Below are 22,702 nucleotides of genomic sequence, written 5' to 3'. Positions count from 1 at the left end.
CCCTTAGAACTTCTCAGCTCTATCCATACTGACTCTACATCTCCTGACTCTATGTCCCCCCTCGCAAGGGACCAAATATCATTCCTCACCAACAGAGCCACCCCACCCCCTCTGCCCACCAGTCTGTCCTTTTGATAGCACATATAGCCTTGAATATTCATTTCCCAGGCCCTGTCTACTTGAAGCCACGTCTCAGTTATCCCACAACGTCATACTTGCCAACTTCCAACTGAGCCTCAAGCTCATTCGCCTTATTTCTTATGCTTCATGCATTCATATATAATATTTTAAATTTGTTTCTCCCCTCACCCTTCCTATCAATCCCTATTTCACTTGGCCATACTGTACGATCCCTTCTTGAGTTTTCTGCTCCATTGATTCTGTTTCTTTCTTAACTTCTCTTATTCTCACTTTCCCTTTAACTTCATTCTTAAATTTCCATTTTGCGCCCCCCCCCCCACCCCCCACTACTTAGTTTAAACACGCCTGTGTTGCAGTGGCAAACCTGCCTGCCAGAATGCTGGTCCCCCACCTATTACGATGCAAACCGTCCCTCTTGTACAATTTATTCTTACCCCAAAACAGACCCCAGTGATCCAAGAATTTAAATCCTTGCTTCTGGCACCAGTCCCTCAGTCACGCGTTCAAGACCATTATCTCTCGGTTCCTGCCCTCTCCAGCCCGAGGAACTGGAAGCAAACCAGAGATAACCACCCTGGAAGTCCTGCTTTTCAGCCTTCTTCCGAGTTCTCTGAAGTCCCGCTGTAGAATGCTCCTCCTTTTCTTCCTGACGTCATTAGTGCCGACATGCATCACCACCTCTGGCTCTTCACCTGTACCCTCGAGGATTCTCTGCACTCTATCAGTGACGTCCTGGATCCTGGCACCAGGAAGGCAACACACCATCCTCAAATCCTGCCTGTTGCCGCAGAAACCCCTGTCAGTCCCTCTCACAATGGAGTCCCCTATGACCACAGCTCTCCGTGATGTCTGACTTCTCGGCTCTGCCTCTACATCTTTTTCTGACTCACAGACCTGTCCACCTCTCGGACTGGCAGTGTTGTCACCTCGACAGTTTCCAAGGCAGTCAGCCTGTTTACAATAGGTACTTCCCCTGGGGTCACTTGTACTTCATTCATGTCTTCCTTTGTCATCGACATCCCCCTTCTCTCTTCAGGTATCCACGGTGTAGTGACCTCGCTGAAGGTCCTGTCCAGAAAATTCTCATTCTCTCGGATGAGCCTGAGGTCTTCTAGTTCTTTCTTCAGGGCTGCAGCAACCTCCTTCAGAAGCTGAATGTGTACACACTTACCACACTATAGGAGCCAGAAACATCATCAATGTCCATGACCTCCCACATCATGCATACAGCACACTGAATCAGCTTGGCAGTCATGTCTTCACCCTCTTCAACAGTGGCGTAACCTCCTCACTGAGCCCCATCACCGAAAACTCGCACTTTACTCACCAGGCACTTCCCTCAGCCCTTGTTGTTTGCTGTGAGTCTGTGGACTCTTAATTAGGTTAGAGGAGGAGGGTGGGAGGGAGGCCCTACCGTGTAGGACCTGGGGCTAAGAACACACCTACTTAAATAGCCCCAGGTCACAAAGCTAGTGTGGGACGGCCCATGTGCATCTAACCAGCTACCTTCCTGGACATCCATTGGTACAGCAGAGTTTGGGAACTGAGGGTTGTGCTCTCTCCGCAAGAGTGAGGCAAGACTGAGCAGATTCCTGAGCAGCGATTTTCTACCGGTCCTGTATTTTGGCGTGCTTGCGGTTCACTGCATGCCCTTCCTCCGCAGCATCCACGGAACAGCTCCAAATTCGATAAGATCCCGGGCCAGGTACGAGTGCGGATTTGGTTTGGGTTAGCAGCAGATAACAAGGAATTTAACCAGTTCACCGAGGGCAAGCTGTCAGTGTTTGCAGAAACGGTGAGTGCCACTGGTTTCGGTGAGTGATCTGCATTAGTAACAGCTGTGGTCCTCTGCTTTTCCCTGCTTCGTGATACCTAACAGTGAATACTAGAGTCAAACATTACCTGGGATAATCCACACTGCATTCTGAAGTGGCCTGAGCTAGTCAGTGTGATGTAGAATACCCTAGTACAGTAAGTATAATGTTCTTGTATATCTTGATTGTAAATGCTGTGTTCCAAAGTGGTGTGAGGTGGGAGGTTAAATGTGCTGGAACAACCTGCACAAAAATTACAGTGTTTGCAAATGGTTTGGTATGGTGTTTACATTAAATTCCTGGGCAATCTGGATCAGCAAATATTGTGCTCCAGAGTGGCATGGGTGTGAACATCTTGCATTTGAGAATGTGATGAGACAGCAAGTGTGTTCTCGAACATCCAGCATTGCATTCTGGAACAGCTGTGCTGGAGACTGGGTGCACTTATGAGTGCACAGTGACTTGGGCTAGCTGGATTTGTAGTGCAGAGCAATGAGAAAGGTTCCGTGATGTGTTCTAGAATAACTTTGGGGTTGTGAATGCTGTGCTTCAGAATGCTGGATTTCAACGAACGTGTTCTAGAATCACACAGGGCGTTCATTGTTGTGCTCCAGGCTGGCCTGGGGACAGCAGTTGTTAGTTCTAGAGTGAATCTCGATAGTACGTCCTGCAATTTAGAACAAAGCAAGAAGTCACACCACACCAGGTTATAGTTAACAGGTTGATATGAATTCACAAGCTTTTGAAGCGTCGCCCATTCATCAGGTGTAGACTTCATCTGATGAAGGACCAGCGCTGCAGAGCCTTGTGATTTCAAATCACCTGTTAGGCTATAACCTGGTGTCGTGTGACTTCTGACCCTGTCGAACGCCGGCACCTCCACATCAATCTAGAACAATCTGATGCAGAGTTTTCCCAGGGTCAGTGAATGTGGCATCCAGAACAGTTGCAAATGTTTTCCGGAACAAAAAAACAGAGTTGCTGGAGAGGCTTCCTCAGTCCTGAGGAAGGGTCACCAGACCCGAAACGCTAACTCTGATTCTTTCTATCACAGATGCTGCCAGACTTGCTGAGCTTCTCCAGCAGCTTCTGTTTTTGTTCCTGATTTACAGCGTCCGCAGCTCTTTCGGTTTTTTTGTTTTGCAAATGTTTTCAGTTTGGTATCGTGCCCAGCTCCCATTTGTGCCAGTCTGCTGGGGTGTTTGCTTTTTAATATTCACTTGCGGAACAGGGGCGTCGCTGGTGGGCCAACTTTTATTGCCTGTCCCTAATTGCCCTTGAGAAGTAGGCCACTTTGTTCTGGAATGGCGAGAAGCTTCTTGAATCTGGTCATGTTTACATTTTTTTTTGTTTTGTGGAGGGTATACTTGGTAAGAGTTGATACCCTCGGGATTTGGATAATTTGGGCTGTACAATCCTGCCTGGGGTAGGAATGAGCCTAATGGGTCCTTCTTTCTTGAGCAGTATGAAAACCAGACCAAGTTGGCCCTCGTGGGGAACTGGGGTACGACCGGGCTCACCTACCCCAAATTCTCCGATGTCACTGGAAAGATCAAGCTTCCCAAGGATTCCTTCCGGCCTTCGGCAGGCTGGGCCTGGGCAGGAGACTGGTTCATCTCCCCTGAGAAAACGTGAGTGTGTCTTTCAGGCCGGGGGCTGGGGTTCCTGGGTTTGAGAATGTGCAGTGCAGCTGTGGATCGCGGTGACTGGACCGCTTTGCCCTTCCGATCAGGCTAAAGGGACCAAGCCCTGCCTGGAAACTGCTCACGGTGCACCGGGAGCATGGGCCGCACTGGCTATTACCTCGGACCTGTTGAAGCGTCCTGCTGGTAGAAGCTGACAGCACCGGAGAAAAGACCCTTCGGCCCGTCGAGTACACGCGGTTCACGTGGAAATTGGTCCCTCGGGTATCAATGGTTAGCGTTTAAGTCAGGAGATTACAGGTCAAAGTCCCACAGCAGGCCTTACATGCAAGCTGATGTGGTACTGAGGGAAAGCCACTGTGCCAAAGGCACTGCCAATACCACTGAGTTGGTAAATCATCGCTCCTGTCCACCCCATGGAGTGAGCATTGTCATGGAAGATGGGGATTCGGCTATCTCTTGTATCCCAGCCAGTATTGGCCACTCCATGGAAACTTAGAAACACCAGCTGGTTATGACCCTGTTGCATTATTTTTTGGGATCTTGCTGTGCATTTGTTGGCTCCTGCACTTGTCACTGTATAGCAGCATTGTCTCATGGGTTGTAGGACTCTTGAAGGTATTATGAAGAGGGACATCCTTGCTGTCCTGTTTTGTGAGATCTCAACACCCCCCGCCTCCACCACCCCCACCTCTTCACCCCAAGGAGGGATCACGTGGTCAGAATTGATCAGTTGCATCGCTATCGTCCCAAGAGGAATCCGCAGAGTCTCTGCTAACCTCCGACCAAGGGACTGAGCCTGCGTACATGCAGTAGCAGATGTCACTAATTTCATTATTGGCACACCTCACACAAGCTCCTAACTCTTATTTCACCCAGAACGGTAGTGCAATGTCTTTGTTGCTGGAGTCCTGTGACCTGCATTTCTGAAGAGTGTATTAGTTGCAGTGTCCAGTTCGATCTCTATTGTCATGGTCGCCCTATTCCCTCTGTTAACACACAGACTGGCTGACGTTACTGGGTCGATGGGGATAAGGGGATATAACACGTTAACATATTTCGGGGCATTCTCACTTAACAGCTTGCTCTACGATGCCGATGCTGGTCACATGACGTTCGTTGAGGAAGTGTTTGAAAATCAGGCCCGGTTGCCGGGGGGACAGTGGATCCAAATGTCTGAGGCCTACACTGACATAGTGAGTACTCTCACAGAATGATGGTCTGTTATAGCCCCGCAGGTAACCATTCGTCTTGCTGATAGAAGCTTTTCTCCACCCAAAGGAGTGGCCTAAAGAGTCCTGATGAAGGGTCCCGACCCAAATCATCGACTTTCCTGCTCCTCTGATGCTGTCTGACCTGCTGTGTTCCTCCAGCCCCACACTGCGTTGAGCCTCATTAGCTTTGCTCCTTTCCCCGTAGAATCGTTGCAGTGCAGGAAGAGTTTATTCGACCCATCGTAGAATAGCAGAATCCTTACAGTGTGGAAGCAGGCCATTTGGCCCATCAAGTCCACATTGATCCTCCAAAGAATATCCCACCCAGACCCACCCCCTATCCTGTCCCTGCAGTTTCTACGGCTAACCCAAATAACTCGCATATCTGTGCACTCATGGGCAATTTCCCATGGCTAACCCACCCAACTTGCACATCTTTGGACTGTGGGAGGAAACTAGAGCATCTGGTGGAAACCCACGCAGACACAGAGAGAACGTGCAAACTCCACACAGGCAGTCGCCCAAGGGTAGGATCGATACTGGGTCCTTGTTGCTGTGAGGCAACATTGCTAACCAATGAGCCACCCATGCTGGTCTGCTCTTGTTCTCTAAAGGATTAATCTCCACTAATTAGTTTGGAATTTGTGCCCTGTCTCATTCCCGATGCTTTCACTTGTGTCAGTATGTTCAGCTGCCTTCTTCCCCCTGGGTCCCTCATGGTTTTGAAATACTTCAATCAGACCTCCTCTTGGCTCTATGCACTCCAAGGATAACAGTTCCAACCACTCAGTTTCCATCTGCACCACTGAACCTCCTCAATCCTAGAACCATTCCTGTAAATCGCTTCTGCACCCTCTCAAATGTCTTCACATCATCCTTATAATGTGGCACCCACAAATGTACACAGTACTCCAACTGGGGGTGAACAAGTGCCTCAAACAAGTTCAATATCACCTCCATGCCCCTATTCATAAAGCTGAGGACACTGTGCGTTTTATCAAGTGTTCTCTCCAACTGTGCTGTCACCTTCACTGATTTGTGCACTCGGGTCCGTCTGCGACTGCACTTGTAAGATTATAAGACCTCAAGACATAGGAGTGGACATCAGGCCAATCAGTCCACTGAGTCTGCTCCACCATCCAATCATGGTTGATAAGTTCTTCCAACTCCATTCTCCCACTTTCTCCCCATAACCTTTGGTCCCCTTGATAATCAAGAACCTATCTATCTCAGTCTTAAATGTACCCAATGACCTGCCCCCACAGCCTTCTGTGGCAGTGAATTCCATAGATTCACCACTCTCTCACTGAAGAAGTTTCTCCTTATCTCTGTTCTAAAAAGTCTTTCCTTTACTCTAAGGCTGTGCCCTCAGGTCCTAGTCTCTCTCCTGCCAATGGAAGCATCTTCCCAACATCCGAAAGTATTCCGAAAGTTTCAATTAGATCCCCTGACATGCTTCTAAACTCCGATGAATATAGTTCCAGAATCCTCAAATGTTCCTCATATGTTAAGCTTTCCATTCCTGGGACCATTCTCGTGAACTTCCCCTGAACCCGCTCCTGGGCCAGTACATCCTTCCTGAGATATGGGGCCCCAAAACTGTACACAATACTCCAAGTGTGGCGTCAGCAGAGCCTTATAAAGCCTCAGGAATACATCCCTGCTTTTATATTCAAGCCCTCTCAAAGTAATAGAAGTTTTTTTCCACATATTTCTTCAATTCTCATTGCCAATGTACCATTACAATTTTTCCATCTTCCCTTTGAAGTTGCATTCCAGGTCAAGTCCCAGCAACATATTGAGCCAAAGAAAACTCATCTCCTCACCAGATCATTTTTTCCCTTTACTCATTCACAGAATGAGGGTGTCACTGGCCAGGCAGCATTTATTGCCCATCCCTAATTACCCAGAGGGCAGTTAAGAGTCCACCACATTGCTGTGGGTCTGGAGTCACATGTAGGCCAGACCAGGTAAGGATGGCAGTTTCTTTCCCTAAAGGACATTAGTGAACCAGATGGGATTTTCCAATAATCGACAATGGATTAATGGTCATAGTTAGACTCTTAATTCGAGATGTTTATTAAATTCAATTCAATTTTGAATTCCAGTATCTGGAAGGATTCGAACCCAGGTCCCCGGGACATTATCTGGGTCTCTGGATGAACAGTCCAGGGAAATCTAATTAAGGTTCTCAGGATATTAATAGGGAGAGACAAGGTTTTTAAAGATAAACTATTCCCACAGGTTGAAGATTCTAGAACTAGGGGGCATAGTATAAGAATTTGTTAGAAAGCACTTCTATACACAAAGGGTCGTGGAGGTTTGGATCTCTCTTCCTGAAACGGTGGTCAATGCTAATTCAGTCACCACATTTCAGTCTGAGGAAGATAACCTGTTATTAAGTAAGGGATATGGGCTCAAGGCAGGGTTAGGGAGTTAGGCCAGAGATCAGCCATGATCTTATGGAATAACAGAGCACCTCAAGGCGCTGAGTGGCCTAATCCTGTTCCACAGTTCTGAGAGCATAGCTGATCGGATAATGTTCAACTCCACTTCGATTTCCTCTGAACCTGCTCTGCTGTGAGGAGGACAATTCTAGATTGTCTCGTTGTCTCAGGATGCTCCTACATCTTGTGTATGCCAATGGTATTTGATTATCAATGAGAAATGTTCCTTTCATAGAGTTACTGAGATATAAAATGGTTCAGGTCTTCGACAATATAAAGCAATCATTGAATCCCTACAGTATGGGCACAGGCCATTTGGCTCAACGAGCCCACTCCAAAGAGCACCCCACACCTATCCCTGTAACCCTGCATTTCCCATGGCCAATGCACCTAACCTACGCATCGCTGGACGCCATGGGTAATTTAGCATTGACCAATCCACCTAACCTGCACATTGTTGGAACATGGGAGGAAATCAGAACATCTGGAGGAAGCCCACACAGACACAGGGAGAATATGCAAACTCCACAGAGGCAGTTACCCGAGGCTGGAATTGAACCAGGTCCCTGCTGTTGTGAAGCAGTAGTACAACTACTAAGCCACCGTGCTGCCCAGCCTCCACATTGCAGATCATGAGCCATCGTCAATTGTTGGGAAAAACCCATCGGGTTCACTAATGCACTTTAGGGAAGGAAACCGCCATCCTTACCTGGTCTGGCCTACATGTGACTCCAGGCCCACGCCCATGGGGTTGGCTCAGTTCTGAAGAAGGGTCACTGGGCCCGAAACATTGACTCTGCTTTCTCTCTGCAAACGCTGCCAGACCTGCTGACTGGTATGGTCCCAAGGTTAAGGGATTACAACAAGAGAAAGCTATGCGAAGATGTGGTGGGGATGTTTCAAATTGTCACGGGTTTAGATAGTTTCTCCAACAACTTCAGTTTGTGTTTCAGATTTCCAGGAAATGTAGATCTTTGAGTTTGACTTTTGGTTGATTCTTACCTGCCCTTGGAAATGCCCCACAAGCCACTTATCTCGAGGGCAAATAGGGCCAGCCCATAACTGTTGGCTCTGCTGGTAGTGCCTACATCCCATGAAAGAGTAAAGTAAACCACAGGCAAAAGGTGACCATTTGGCCCATTGACTCGGTCTAGCTCTCTTGAAGAGAGATCATATCAGTTCCACCATCCAAATTCATCCCCTTCGTTTCATGTTATTTTTTGCCTCAAAATATTTATCCAATCTGTGGATTATTTATCCAAGTTTCAATGAAATCCTTTACCCACAGAGTACTGCCTCATGAAGTGTAGCCAAGGTCGAGATCAACAGATTTTTACTGAGTAAAGTTACGGGGGAAAAGGCAGGAAAGTGGAGCTGAGGATTATCAGATTGGCCACGAGCTTATTGAGTGGAGGAGCAGGCTCGATGGGCTGAATGGCCTACTTCTATTCCTCTGGTGTTATTTCCGTTTGAACCCTGTTGTTGAACTGAAAGGAAACACTCCTTCACGCGATGCATTCCACATTCTACCCACTCATTGCCAAAAGATGATGTTCTCGCTTGGCACCGTGGTCTACTTTGTCAAAAGCCTTTATTCTGCAGCCCCTTTATTAATGTTACAGCCTATGGATACAGTCTTCCTTTGTTGACTCTATCTAAACCCGTGACAATTTGAAACATCCCCACCACATCTTCGCATAGCTTTCTCTTGTTGTAATCCCTTAACCTTGGAACCATACCAGTCACATTCTCCTGTATTCATATTCCTCCCTTCCCATACAAATCTTTGCCCCGTCCCAACAGCAGATCTACCTCCAACATTTCTAATAACCGTTCTACACTTTTAAACTTAAATTCTAAATCTGTAAACACAACTCTTAACAAGGTGTAGAGCTGGATGAACACAGCAGGCCGAGCAGCATCAGAGGAGCAGGAAGGCTGATGTTTCGGGTCTGGACCCTTCTTCAGAATTCATTGACCATTTCTGAAGAAGGGTCCAGACCTGAAACATCAGCTTTCCTGCCCCTCTGATGCTGCCTGGCCTGCTGTGTCCATCCAGCTCTATACCATGTTATCTCAATAAATCAATCAAATTCTCAGTATTCTAGCTGAGGTAGAATAAATGTCTCGTATCAAAGTAATGTAATTTCCTGTCTTCCGTAATCAATTCTATTCATAAAGCCCAAAGACTGGTACCGTTTATTACTTTTATTTCACCTTAAAAGATTTGCATGTGAGCACAGGTGATTTGCACCACGAAAGCGCTGATAATTTAAAAGGTGGCTGTTAGGCCCCTCATGCACATGCTAGCCCAAGAATGAGCTATCCAACCGCATTTTCCTAGCCATGGTCCATAGCCCTTTGGGTAGTGGAACCCCAAGTGCAATGGGGGTTATGCCTCAACCTCCCTTTCTGGTAATGAGCTGCAGACTCCAGGCATCCCTTTGAGTGAACTTCTCAAGGACTTAGGGCAGTACGGTGGCTTAGTGGTTAATACTGCTGCCTCACAGCACCAGGAACCTGGGTTCACTTTCACCTGTGGGCAACCCTCTGTGAGGAGTTTGCACATTCTCCCACTTCCTCCCACGGTCCAAAGATTTTCAGGTTAGCTAAATTGCCTATAATGTTCAAGGATGTGTTGATTAGGTGGGTTATATGGGATGGGTCTGGGTGGGCTTCTCTGATAGTCAGTGTGGACTTGTTGAGCCTGTTGCCACACGGTAGGGATGCTGTGATCTATGACTCCTCTCTAATTGGTCTCTGTCCTATCAACCAGAGGCTGATCAACATGGGAATGCACCGCGCCAGGCAGGAGGAGATTGCCCCACATCTTGACTCTTAACTGCCCTCTGGGGCGATGAGTGATGGGAATTAAAAGCTGGCCTAGCCAGAGATGCCCTCATCCTGTAAATGAATTAAAAAAAAGTCCCGGCAAGCACCAGAACCCCTTGATGAGAGTCAAAGCCGATTGCTGTCCCATCCCCGTTGGTGATTGGCCCATCATGCCCTGCGATTCGAGCCGATGGTATTATTTGGTCAGATGCGATCTATTCCCTTACCCATTTGGAATGACAGAGTGCTGCAGAATAATGTTCAATCATACCTTTGAACTGGAAACTGCTGAACCCACTGGAGTTCTTTGAGACAAAGATATCTGGTCCGCGATGCAGAGTGACACCCTAGTGTGGGTTCACTTCCCTCAATGGCTGAGGTTGCGGCAAACTCCTGCTTAACCTCTCCCCTCACCTGAGGAATAGTGACCCTCAGGTTAAACCAACATCTATCTCCAATGAAAGAGCAGCCCCATCGCCCAGTAGGCCCATATCGATTTTGTTTTCTATCGGCGAGTGCGCAGGATTGTAATAAAAATCCTTTCTATCACAGAACGGAGAGAAGGTGTTACCTAAGGATGACATTGAGTGCCCCAGTGGCTGGAAATGGGAAGATGTGGAATGGTCCACTGACCTTAACCGAGCTGTGGATGAACAAGGTAGGTGGCAGATAGTTGGACAAAGCAAAGTCATCTGGAGTGTCTCCATATCCCGCCAGCCTCCTTCCTCTGTTCCTTAACTGCAAAGTCCCGAACCTTTGTGGTGTTGAAATCCAGGCTCAATCAGACCATCTTCACCTCCAAATCATTCCTTCCCACAAGCTCAGAGCCTTTCCCGTCTTCTGTAAGCCAGGCCATTCCTGGTGCCAATGGGACAGACAGGGGGCGACAGTTAGTCCAGTGGCGGCAATGGTGCCCTTAACATCTTGGGATCTTTTATCAAGATGGCAACGGAGTTGACTCCGAATCTGGAGCTAGTGCACTCCATCCATTTCTTTTCTTCTTTTTACTTCATTGCATTCCTCAGACGGTTTTGGTGGTGGAGAGTGAAGGCAGTGTGGACTTGAGGAACTCCTGGCCACAAGGAGAAGCCCAGACCAGACTCCCTGCTTTGGAAGGACTGTAATGCTGAACGTTTACCTTTATTCCTTTATTTTTCTAGCTTACACCTAAGATTTTGTACCTAGGTGTCTAAGATAGCACTGGGAACAGTGACTTTGCACACTTCTCACTGTACTCCTGTACCTGAGTACGTGTGACAATATATCCTAATTCTAGTTCTAATAACAACAGCTGCGTGTATCTTAAAAACGCCTTTCGTGTAAAAATACCAATGTCATGGGATACAATATTGTATGAGAAGAGAATGTTGGCAAGTTGTCTCCAACTGTTATACAGATTGCTGTAGAGAATGCACCAGTTAGCTGTTGACAGACAAATGAACTGCCACGGCATTGATTCTGATGAATGCACGGTGAAAAGTCTCAACAAAAATGCTTTACTTTTCAGCAACATTAAAAAAGAATTTACTGTGTTATGTAAATTTTAAACTGTACAGGTGGATACTAATTGGTCAGGCCCTTGTCCTATTAAGTGAAACCAGAGAATTGTCGTCGCTGGTTTGTTGCGTTAGTGTATGAACATGTTTTTACAAACCTCTATGTGTTAATGCACTGTAGCTTCTAGTTCACCCTACAAGCCTGACTCACAATCCAAAAGAAAGAGGGGAGGTGATGGTCTAGTGGTATTGTCGCTGGGCTGTTATTCACAGAGACCACAGAGACGGTGGAATTTGAATTTAATCAATATCTGGAATTAAGAATCTAACAATGACTACGTGTAAGTCGTATTGTTTAAAAAACAGTTGGCGAAGTACATGAAGAGGAAAGGTTTGGAGGAGTATGGGCAGGTGGGATTATGTTTGACTCAGACTGAAGGGCCTGTTTTGCGCTGTGTGACTCTATGATCCACCAGATTTTGGGATGTAGCCCCAATGCACCTGGCATCACAGCAACACTGAAACTCATACACCACATTACTCGCTGTGTGGTAGGAGGTTACATCTCGTTAGTGGTGAATACCGCTCGTGTTGCTCTCGCAAGACAACGGCATGAACGTATTCCCCGACAACTTAAATGTTGCCTCCCACTCGCTTTGGCATTTTCTGCCAATTTTCCTGATGAGTGCAAGAGGAAAGTTTCAACTAAATGTGTCTTTATTCACAAATAAACGAGGTGCACACTGTCAAATGACAACCCTTTTTGCATTCATTCACAAGGACAAGAATATGGGCAATAGTCTCTGAGTTCACCCTGGGGAAGCCACTGGTGAGGTGCCTTCTTCAGCAATCGCCATCCATTTAGTGGAGTTTAGAAAATATTAGGAAAGGATTGGTGATGAAGGAACGGCGGTATACTTCCGAATCAGAATTCTGTCACACTTAGAGAGATGGTGGTGTATCTGCTGCCTTTGTCCTTTGAGATGGAAATGGTGTGAGTTTGGAAGGTGCTGCCAAAGGACCCTTGGTGAATTTCTGCAGCGCATCTACAAAGAACAAAGAGCAAAGAAAATTACAGCACAAGAACAGGCCCTTCAGTCCTCCAAGCCTGCACCCATCAAGATCCTCTATCAAAACCTGTTGCCTATTTTGCAAGGACCTGTACCCCTCTGCTCCCTGCCCATCCATGTACCTGTCTAGATACATCTTAAATGACACTATCGTGCCCGACTCTACCATCTCTGCTGGCAACGCATTCCAGGCACCCACCACCCTCTGTGTAAAGAACTTTCCTCGCATATCTCCCTTAAACGTTCCTCCTCTCACTTTGAACTCATGACCCCTAGTAATTGAGTTCCCCACTCTGGGAAAAAGCTTCTTGCTATCCACCCTCTCTCTACCCCTCATGACTTTTAAGATCTCAATCAGGTCCCCCTCAACCTCCGTCTTTCTAATGAAAATAATCCTAATCTATTCAACCTCTCTTCATAGCTAGCGCCCTCCGTACCAGGCAACATCCTGGTGAACCTCCTCTGCACCCTCTCCAAAGCATCCACATTCTTTTGGTAATGTGGCGACCAGAACTGCACACAGTACTCCAAATGCGGCCGAACCAAAGTCTTATACAACTGCAACATGACCTGCCAACTCTTGTACTCAATACCCCGTCCGATGAAGGAAAGCATGCTGTATGCCTTCTTGACCACTCTATCCATCTGCATTGCCACCTTCAGGGAACAATGGACCTGAACACCCAGATCTCTCTGTGTATTAATTTTCCCCAGGACCTTTCCATTTACTGTATAGTTCGCTCTTGAATTGGATCTTCCAAAATGCATCATCTTCTCGAATCATAAGAAACCCAGTGATATGAAAGCAGGCCTTTTCGCCCATCAAGTCACACTGACTCTCTGAAGAGCATTCCCACACAAACACACCACTCTACACCGTCCCTGTAACCCTGCATTTCCCATAGCTAATCCACCAAGCCTACACATCCCTGAACACTGTGGGCAATTTCCTATGGCCAGTCCACCTAAATCACACACCTTTGGACTGTGGGAGGAAACCCCGAGCATCCAGAGGAAACCCACGCAGACACGGGGAGAATGTGCAAACCCAACACAGACGGTCACCCGAGGGTGGAGTCGAACCAGTGGGTCCCTGGCGCTGTGAGGCAACAATGCCAGTCCTACATGGCATGTTGTTAGAAGAGGAGAAATAGCTTTAATGGCATCTTCCTCTTTCTGCGGTTCAGCTCATGGGACTGATTGGTTTCTATTGTGTGACAGGCCTGAGGGCTGAATGGCTTCAACCCTTTCCTGTGTAAAAGGCGTGAGGTGTTAAATGGCCCCGTTCTGTTCTGACATTGCAATTGTTGGGTGATTTCCTCCAGGCATTGGTTCAACCACCTCGAGTCAGAGGTAGGTCAGGATGGTTCTGGGTTGTTAGCTTCCTCTTCCCTGGAGCAGTGTAATGGAGCCATCGCGATATTACCACACCCTCTACCTTTCAGAACAGAAGGACTAGGAGCAGGAGGAGGGAATTCAGCCCCTCAAGCCTGCTGCATGCCCATGTTGTGTCAGTTCATGAATGAACAATTTCGGCAAGTCCGTTATCCTGATTCAGAAGGAGCTGAACCCTACCAAGCGATCTGAATAAAAACCGAAAGAACTGCGGATGCTGTACGTCAGGAACAAAAACAAAAGTTGCTGGAAAAACTCAGCAGGTCTGGCAGCATCTGTGAAAGAGAAAGTTCTGAGGAAGGGTCACCGGACCCGAAACGTTAATGCTGTTTTCTCCTTCACAGATGCTGCCAGACCTGCTGAGCTTTTCCAGCAACTTCTGTTTTTGGTTCTGTCAACTTGTTCCTGGCATTTGTCAGCGAGTTCAAAAGAGGCCTTCAGGCCATTGAGTGTGTATTGTAAACAACATGCTACACCTAGACTGGTCCAACTTTCCTGCACTCAGCCCAGAGCCTTGAATGTTATTGTGAGGGTATTGGAGTGATTGGGGTGCACTGATGGCAGGGTCGGAGGTGGAATAGTGGGTGAGGGGCTATTTGCCTCCTTCCGGCTCTGATTTTCTCCTGTTATCCAACACCCCTCGCCAGGCTGGGAGTATGGATTCACCATCCCCCCGGATCGGAAGCCCAAATCCTGGGCCCCGGCAGAGAAGATGTACCACACAAACAGGAGGCGCCGTTGGGTCCGAATGCGCAGGAGGGATCTTCAACAAATGGAAGCGCTCCGCAAGGTGAGGCCACGGGAATTCCTACAGACTAGGATGCGTTAACAGCGGAGAGCTGTGGTGAGGAGGATGTGGGGAAGGCAGAGACCCCTTTTTGGGAATTCCTGGTGCCCCCCCTCCCTCCCAATTCCAAGGATGCCTGTTTCCCAACCATTGGAGCAAGAATGGCAGGGTATTCTTGGGGTAGTTTGGTAGGCACAGCAGAAATCCATCCCAAATAAGGAGAAACATACCAGAGCGGGGAGGACGAGTCGAACATGGCTGACAAGGGTAGTCAGGGGCAGCATAAATACAGAAGGAAAATGCACACAATAAGATGAAGCCAGAGGTTTGGGAATCCTTTAAAAATCTTTAGAGAATAATTTAAAAAAGCACTAAAAGGGGAAGAAGATGAAATATGAGAGTAAGCTAGCTAGTTATATAAAAGTAGACTGCAGGAATTTTTTTTTAGATATCGAAGAGGTAAGAGACAGGCAACGGTTGGGCTTTGAACTGCTGGAGAAGTAGTAATGGGGAACGAAGAAATAGGGGAACTGAACAGGTGTTTTGCATCAAATCTCACGATGGAAGATACCAATAGGATTCGACAGAGTCAGGGGCAGAAGTGAGTGTTGTGGTCTTCACAAAGGAACAAATGTCGGAAGTTGAAAGGTCCGTTTTTAAGGATGAGATTGTGGAGCACTTGGAAGCGCACAGTAAAACAGGGCTGAGTACGGCTTTGTCAATGGGAGGTCATGCCTGACCAATCTGTCAGAATTCTTTGAGGAGGTAAGGGGCAGGTTAGACCAAGGAGAGCCAGTGAACATGATATATTTGGACTTCCAGAAGGCCTTTGAAATTTACAGAATGTTGAGAGGCCTGGATGGAATGGATGTGGAGAAGATGTTTCCACTGCTAGGAAAGATGAGGACCTCAGGGCACTGCCACAGAGTGAAGGGACAGCCCTTTAGAACTAAGATGAGGATTGGAGACCTGTAACCAGTGGTGTTCCACAGGGATCTGTGCTGGGACCACTGTTGTTTGTGATATATGTAAATGATCTGGAGGAAGGTGCAGGTGGTCTGATCAGCAAGTTTGCAGATGACACTAAGATTGGTGGAGTAGCAGATAGTGAAGGGGACTGTCAGAAATTACAGCAGAATATAGATAGGCTGGAGAGTTGGGCAGATAAATGGCAGATGGAGTTCAATCCAGGCAAATGCGAGGTGATGCATTTTGGAAGATCAAATTCAAGGGCGAACTATACAGTAAATGGAAAAGCCCTGGGGAAAATTGATGAACAGAGAGATCTGGGTGTTCAGGTCCCTTGTTCCCTGAAGGTGACAACGCAGGTCAATAGGGTGGTCAAGAAGGCATATGGCATGCTTTCCTTCATTGGGCGGGGTATTGAGTACAAGAGTTGGCAGGTCATGTTGCAGTTGTATCGGACTTTGGTTCGGCCACATTTGGAGTACTGTGTACAGTTCTGGTCGCCACATTACCAAAAGGATGTGGATGGTTTGGAGAGGGTGCAGAGGAGGTTCACCAGGATGTTTCCTGGTATGGAGGGTGCTAGCTATGAAGAGAGGTTGAATAGACTAGGATTATTTTCATTAGAAAGAGGGAGATTGAGGGGGGACCTGATTGAGGTCTACAAAATCATGAGGGGTATAGAGAGGGTGGATAGCAAGAAGCTTTTTCCCAGAGTGGGGGACTCAATTACTAGGGGTCATGAGTTCAAAGTGAGAGGAGGAAAGTTTAAGGGAGATATGCGTGGAAAGTTCTTTACACAGAGGGTGGTGGGCACCTGGAACGCGTTGCCAGCGGAGGTGGTAGACGCAGACATGTTAGCGTCTTTTAAGATGTATTTGGACAGGTACATGGATGGGCGGGGAACAAATGGACACAGACCCTTAGAAAATAGATGACAGGTTAGACAGAGGATCTTGATCGGCGCAGGCTTGGAGGGCCGAAGGCCCTGTTCCTGTGCTGTAGGTTTCTTTGGTTCTTTGTAATGAATCCCACCACTCTTTGGGTGAAGAAATGTCTCCTCATCTCCATCCGAAATGGTCCACCCCAAATCCTCAGACTGTGACCCCTGGTTCTGGACACACCCACCATTGGGAACATCCTCCCTGCATCTATCCTGTCCAGTCCTGTTAGAATTTTGTAAGTCTCTATGAGATCCTCCCCTAATTCATCTGAACTCGAGCGAAAATCGTCTTAACCTCGTCAATCTCTCCTCATACATCAGACCCACCATCCCCAGAACCAGCCTGGTAAACCTTCGCTGCACTCCCTCAAGAGCAACAGCATCCTTCCTCAGGAAAGGAGACCAAAACTGCACACAATATTCCAGGTGTGGTCTCACTAAGGCCCTGTATAACCGCAATAACTCATCCCTGCTCCTGTACTCGAAACCTCTCACAATGAAGGCCAACATACCATTTGCCTTCTTTACCACCTGCTGCTCCTGCATGCTTACCTTCAGCAACTGGCGCACAAGGACCAATCCTCAGCCCACTTCCCCATCTGAGCAACGTCCCCCTGTGATGTTTGATAACCTTCCTCGCTTTTAATGATACCTCCTAATTTTGTATCACCCGCAAACTTACTAATCATGCTTTGTACATTCACATCCAGATTATTAACATAAATAACAAATAGCAAACGCCTGAGCACAGATCCCTGTGACACACCATGAGTCACAGGCCTCCAGTCTGAGAAACAGCCTTCAGCCATCACCATCTGCTTCCTACTATCGAGCAATGTTTTGAATCCAATTAGCGGGCTCTCCCTGGATCCCATGCGACCGAACCTTCTTGACTAGCCTGCTGTGCAGGACGTCGGCAAAGGGAGAAGAAGGAAGATCTTGTGTTGTTTGGTCAGGATGTCTCAAAATGCTTCACAACCAATGAAGCACTTTTTCAATGTGACTACACACACTGCCCTCTCCCAGTTTACAGCCATTCAGGTAGGAATCTGCTTTCTTGTTTCTGCTTCCAAAGTGAATAACCTCACACTTACACAAACTGTACTGCATCTGCCATTGATTTATCCACTCACCCAACCTGTCCAGATCACGCTAAAGAATCCCTGCATCCTCATCATGGTTCACCCTCCCACCCAACTTGGTATCATCTGCAAACTTGGAGATGTTACATTTTGTTCCCTCATCTAAGATGCTGTTCTTGAATTTGTTGCTTTGTTGGTTTGAATTACAACCGCGATCACACTGAAAAAGTGTGCGATTGTTCCTTGAGGAGTGGCGAATGGTGCTGAACATTGTGCAAGCATCGGTGAACATCCCCACTGCTGTCCCTACGTTAGAGGGTAGGTCATTAATGAGGCAGCTGAAGATGATTGGGCCTAGGGCACTACCCTCAGGTTGCATGGGATCCAGGGACAGGTAGCTAATTGGATTCGGAATTAGCTCAATGGTAGGAAGCAGAGGGAGATAGTTGAAGGCTGTTTCTCAGACTGAAGGCCTGTGACTATGGTGTGCCACAGGGGTCTGTGCTGGGACCTTTGTTATTTGTTATTTACATAAATGATCTGGATGTGAATGTTCAAGGCACGATTAGTAAGTTTGTGGATGACACAAAATTAGGAGGTATTATTGATAGCGAGGAAGGTTATCAAAAATTACAGAGGGATCTTGATCAGATGAGGAAGTGGGCTGAGGATTGGCAAACGCAATTCAATACAGATAAATGTGAGATGTCATACTTTGGAAAGTCAAATGGGAAGTCCTGAGGAGTGTTGTGGAACAGGGGGGCTTAGGAGTACAAGTACATAGTTCGTTGAAAGCGGTAAAACAGGTGGATAGGGTGGTGGAGAAGGCATTTAGCATGCTGGCCTTCATCGGTCAAGGCATTGAGTACAGGAGTTGGGACATTATGTTACAGTTGTGAGGCTGCATTTGGAGTATTGTATAGAGTTTTAGTCACCCTGTTATAGGAAAGACATAGCTAAACTGGAAAGTGTGCAAAGAAGGATGTTCCCGGGACTAGTAGGCATGAGTTATAGGGAGAGGTTGGCCAGGATAGGACTTTGTTCCTTGGAATGTAGGAGAATGGATAGTGACCTTATTGAGGTGTATAAAATCATGGGGGGCATAGATGGGATGAATGCATATAGTCTTTTTATCAGGGATGGGGAATTAAAAACACAAGGGCATAGGTTTAAGGTGAGAGGGCAAAGATTTAAGAAGGACCTAAGGGGCAACTTCTTCACACAGACAGTGGTCCGTATATGGAATGGACTGCCAGAGAGAGTGATTGAGGCAGCTGAAGTAGTAACATTTAAAAAACATTTGGCTAGGTACATGGATGAGGAGGTTTGGGAGGGATATGGACCAAATGTGGGCAGTTGGAACATGCTGAATGGACACCGTGGTCAACATGGACCAGTTTGGGCTGAAGGGCCTGTTTCCATGTCGTATTACTCTATGACTCTTCCGTTCTGAGAGATTTCTTTTTACACGTTCTGTTTGTCGTTAATATCCTGTGGACCCACAAGGGGTCACTGTTACTCCACAAATCGAAGCAACGCTGCTGACAGAAACCAGCCAGAGTGGAACAAAATGAACTCCTCAGATTAAACAAAGCGAGATAGTCTGTGCTGGTGTGTTACCAGAGAAAGGGTGAGGGGTTCCAGTTAACTGGGCCAGTTGGTCTGCAATGCAGAGGGACGGCAGCAGTGTGGGCTCAATTCCCACGCTGGCTGAGGTTATCTTGAAGAACTTTCATTCTCGATCTCTTCCCCTCACCTGAGGTTTGGTGACCCTGGGGTTAAACCATCACCAGTTACCCTCTTCTCTCTGCCATGAGAGAGCAGCCTATGCTCTGGTTATTTTTGCTTCCTTCTGCAAGAGAGCTTCTAATAATAGAACTGTTAAAATAGAGGGCTATTAAGTTGTTGCCAGTAAAATTGATGAGGCAGAGCTTTGGAAGGGTAAAGTTGCACATATTTTTGGTTGAAGTCCTTTGGAGCAAAACTATTGCAGTTATTTTTAACCAAGTTATTCAGACGTGTTGCGACACAGCTCTGGGGTTTAAAACCCCTGTGCTTCTGGTTTAGAGTCAGCGGGACTACCACCGAACCACACAAAAAACCCATGCTTGATTATTACTTTCTCAGCCTTTTCAGTTGCTATTTTAAGATTTTTGAGATAGTTATGGAGCTTGAATTCTTTCTCACTCTAATGCACTGTTCCAGTGAAAGGTACAATCACTTTCTCACTGCAGATCATTCGGGTTGATCTGCCGTTAGAGAGAGAGAGAGACATGGTTTAGCCTGCGGGTCACCGAAACCTCTTGAATTTGAAAGGACTCCAATGAATTTATTGGGCTCTTGAAGGATTTTAACATGTATGCTAGGCTTTCCAAACAATTTCCAGGGCTGTATGTCACAGGAACAGGCCATTCGGCCCAACCTGCCCATGCTGGGGTCAGTGATCCATTTGAATGTCCTGCCTCCTGACTGTATCTAAACCTACCATTGTAAACTTCTACACCCATCTCCCTCAATGTTTGACCAGCTCCCCCCATCAATAACATTCACATCAATTCCACACCAGGAAATTTCAAATTCACACAACTCATTTTAAGTGAAGACATTTCTCCTGAAGTTCCTTTCGGACTCCTTGGACATTTTTTCCTTGATATTTTCTGGGATTAATGACACACGAGGAAACACTTGCTCCATTTCCCCTCCATTAAAATTTTCTGTAATTTGAAAGAGCTCTGATGGTTCACCTCTCAGCCTCCTTCTCCAAAGGATGGAGAACCCAGCATGCCATTACTGTACCAGATGTATTTAAACCCACACATTGCTGGGTGCCATCTCTGAAAACCATCTCGGCAATGATTTTCACTATGCAGTAACCGTCTGCACTCAGAGGGTCATGGTTCAGTGCAGGTTTAGCGTGACTTCATTACATTTCACTTCTGGCCCTCTCAAGGTGAAACCACATGTTTGGTTAGTTCTTTGTTCCTGGCTTTGCCTAAGCATGCGTATAGTCGCTGTGCATTTCCATGGTTCCTTCATTCCATCAAGACTTAATTGAAAGTGGAGTTGCAGGTGGACAGGATAGTGAAGGGGGCATTTGGTACATAGAACATAGAACAGTACAGCACAGTACAGGCCCTTTGGCCCACAATGTTGTGCCAAACCTTTCCCTAAAACTAAGGTCTATCTAACTTCCACCCCTACCTTCTACTACCATCCATAGGCCTATCTAATAGCCGCTTAAATGCCCCTAATGAGGCTGACTCCACTAACCCTCTCCGGCAATGCATTCCATGCCCTGACCACTCTCTGAGTAAAGAACCTACCTCTGACGTGTCCCCCATATCTACCTCCACTCACTTTAAAACTATGCCCCCTCGTAATAGCTACCTCCACCCTAGGAAAAAGTCTCTGGCTGTCTATTCCATCTATACCTCTGATCATTTTGTACGCTTGCCTTTATTGGTCAGTGCATTGAGTAAAGGAGCTGGGAGGTCATGTTGCGGCTGTACAGGACATTGATTAGGCCTCTTTTGGAATATTGCATTTATTTCTGGTCTCCCCCCATAGGAAGGATGTTGACGATAGTTGAAAGTATTTAGAAAAGATTTACAAGGGTGTTGCCAGGGTTGGAGGGTTTGAGCTACAGGGAGAGGCTGAATGGGCTGGGGCTATTTTCCCTGGAGTGTCAGAGGCTGAGAGGTGACCTTACAGAGGTTTAGTATATCATGAAGGGCATGGAAGGAGAGTCCAAAACTGGAGGGAATAGGGTTAAGGTGAAGGGGGGAAGATTTAAAAGGAACCTAAGGGGCCGAGGGTGGTGTGTGTATGGAATGAGCTGCCAGAGGAAGTGGTGGAGGCTGGTACAGTTACATTTAAAAGGCATCTGGATGGGTACATGAATAGGAAGGGTTTCGAGGGTTAGGGCCAAATGTTGGCAACGGTGTCTAGATTAGCTTGGGATTGCTGGTCAGCATGGACGAGTTGGACTGAAGGATCTGTCTCTGTGCTGTACCTCTTTATAACTCTATGACATGAACCCTTCAAGTACTGAGTGACCGCACCCCGATTCTTCCCACTGGACTGAGCTACCTCACATTTATCAGCTTTGAACTTCACTTCCCAACTGCTCTCCTGTACTTTCTCACTCTCTCCCTTCATATTCACTGTCACATCAATTTGCGTGACATCCATAAATTCAGTAATTGTGTTTTTCTTTCCAAGATCTAAGTTGTTGGTGTAAATTGGACACAGCACAGACTGTTGTTAAACAGTTAACCTTCTGACGTTCTCATTCACTCCCTTTCGCTCCCACTCCCTGCTTTCTGTCTTAATTTCAGCCTCACAACCCACTTGTCTACATCTTCAGACCTTATTCATTGGGCAGCACTACATTGACAGCAAGTAGAAACTCTATTTAAATTACATCTCAAACTATTCAGTCTACATCTGTCAACATGTCGAGTTTGAAAGAAGATCAGTGAACATGTTGGGTTTTATGGGATGCTGGCAGAACAGAAGTGGAGAGAGATGTCCGTCTTTTATTTTAACTCATTTAGATGTCTCTGAAGACAGATTGTGATTTCAGTCTCGAAGGCACTCAGTCTGCCGCGGTCTCCCTGACCACATTGAGGGGTGACCCTTCCTTGATCTCACAGGCCACGCAGCATTGAAAAACTCTTCCATAATTGGATCATAGATCATGGAAATTTAGGCCAGGACTAACAAATGGTGTCTACACCCAGCACTGAGTCAAGTGAGCAGTCTGAGACTCACTCCCATTTGGGCAATGTAGAGGAAGCTTTACTCTGTATCTAACCCCGTGCTGTCCCTGTGCTGGGAGTGTTTGATGGGGACAGTGTAGAGGGAGCTTTA

General features: G+C 46.9%; 1 protein-coding gene across 5 annotated transcripts in view; it reads left to right on the top strand.

Annotated features, from left to right (window-relative positions):
* dysf (dysferlin, limb girdle muscular dystrophy 2B (autosomal recessive)) overlaps window positions 1–22,702 on the top strand; it is a 296,195-nt gene that overhangs the window by 147,590 nt on the left and 125,903 nt on the right. For all 5 annotated transcript variants that reach the window (XM_059650606.1, XM_059650615.1, XM_059650610.1 and 2 more), the window contains 5 exons: window positions 1,805–1,936; window positions 3,420–3,586; window positions 4,680–4,794; window positions 10,644–10,749; window positions 14,700–14,842. In XM_059650606.1, coding sequence (XP_059506589.1) covers window positions 1,805–1,936; window positions 3,420–3,586; window positions 4,680–4,794; window positions 10,644–10,749; window positions 14,700–14,842 — 663 coding nt within the window. The remainder of the gene's footprint in view (window positions 1–1,804; window positions 1,937–3,419; window positions 3,587–4,679; window positions 4,795–10,643; window positions 10,750–14,699; window positions 14,843–22,702) is intronic.

The sequence above is a fragment of the Stegostoma tigrinum genome, chromosome 1 (assembly GCF_030684315.1).
Source record: "Stegostoma tigrinum isolate sSteTig4 chromosome 1, sSteTig4.hap1, whole genome shotgun sequence".
Lineage (NCBI taxonomy): Eukaryota > Metazoa > Chordata > Chondrichthyes > Orectolobiformes > Stegostomatidae > Stegostoma > Stegostoma tigrinum.
The sequence above is the reverse complement of the archived record's forward strand: the minus strand, read 5'-3'. Positions and strand labels throughout refer to the sequence as shown.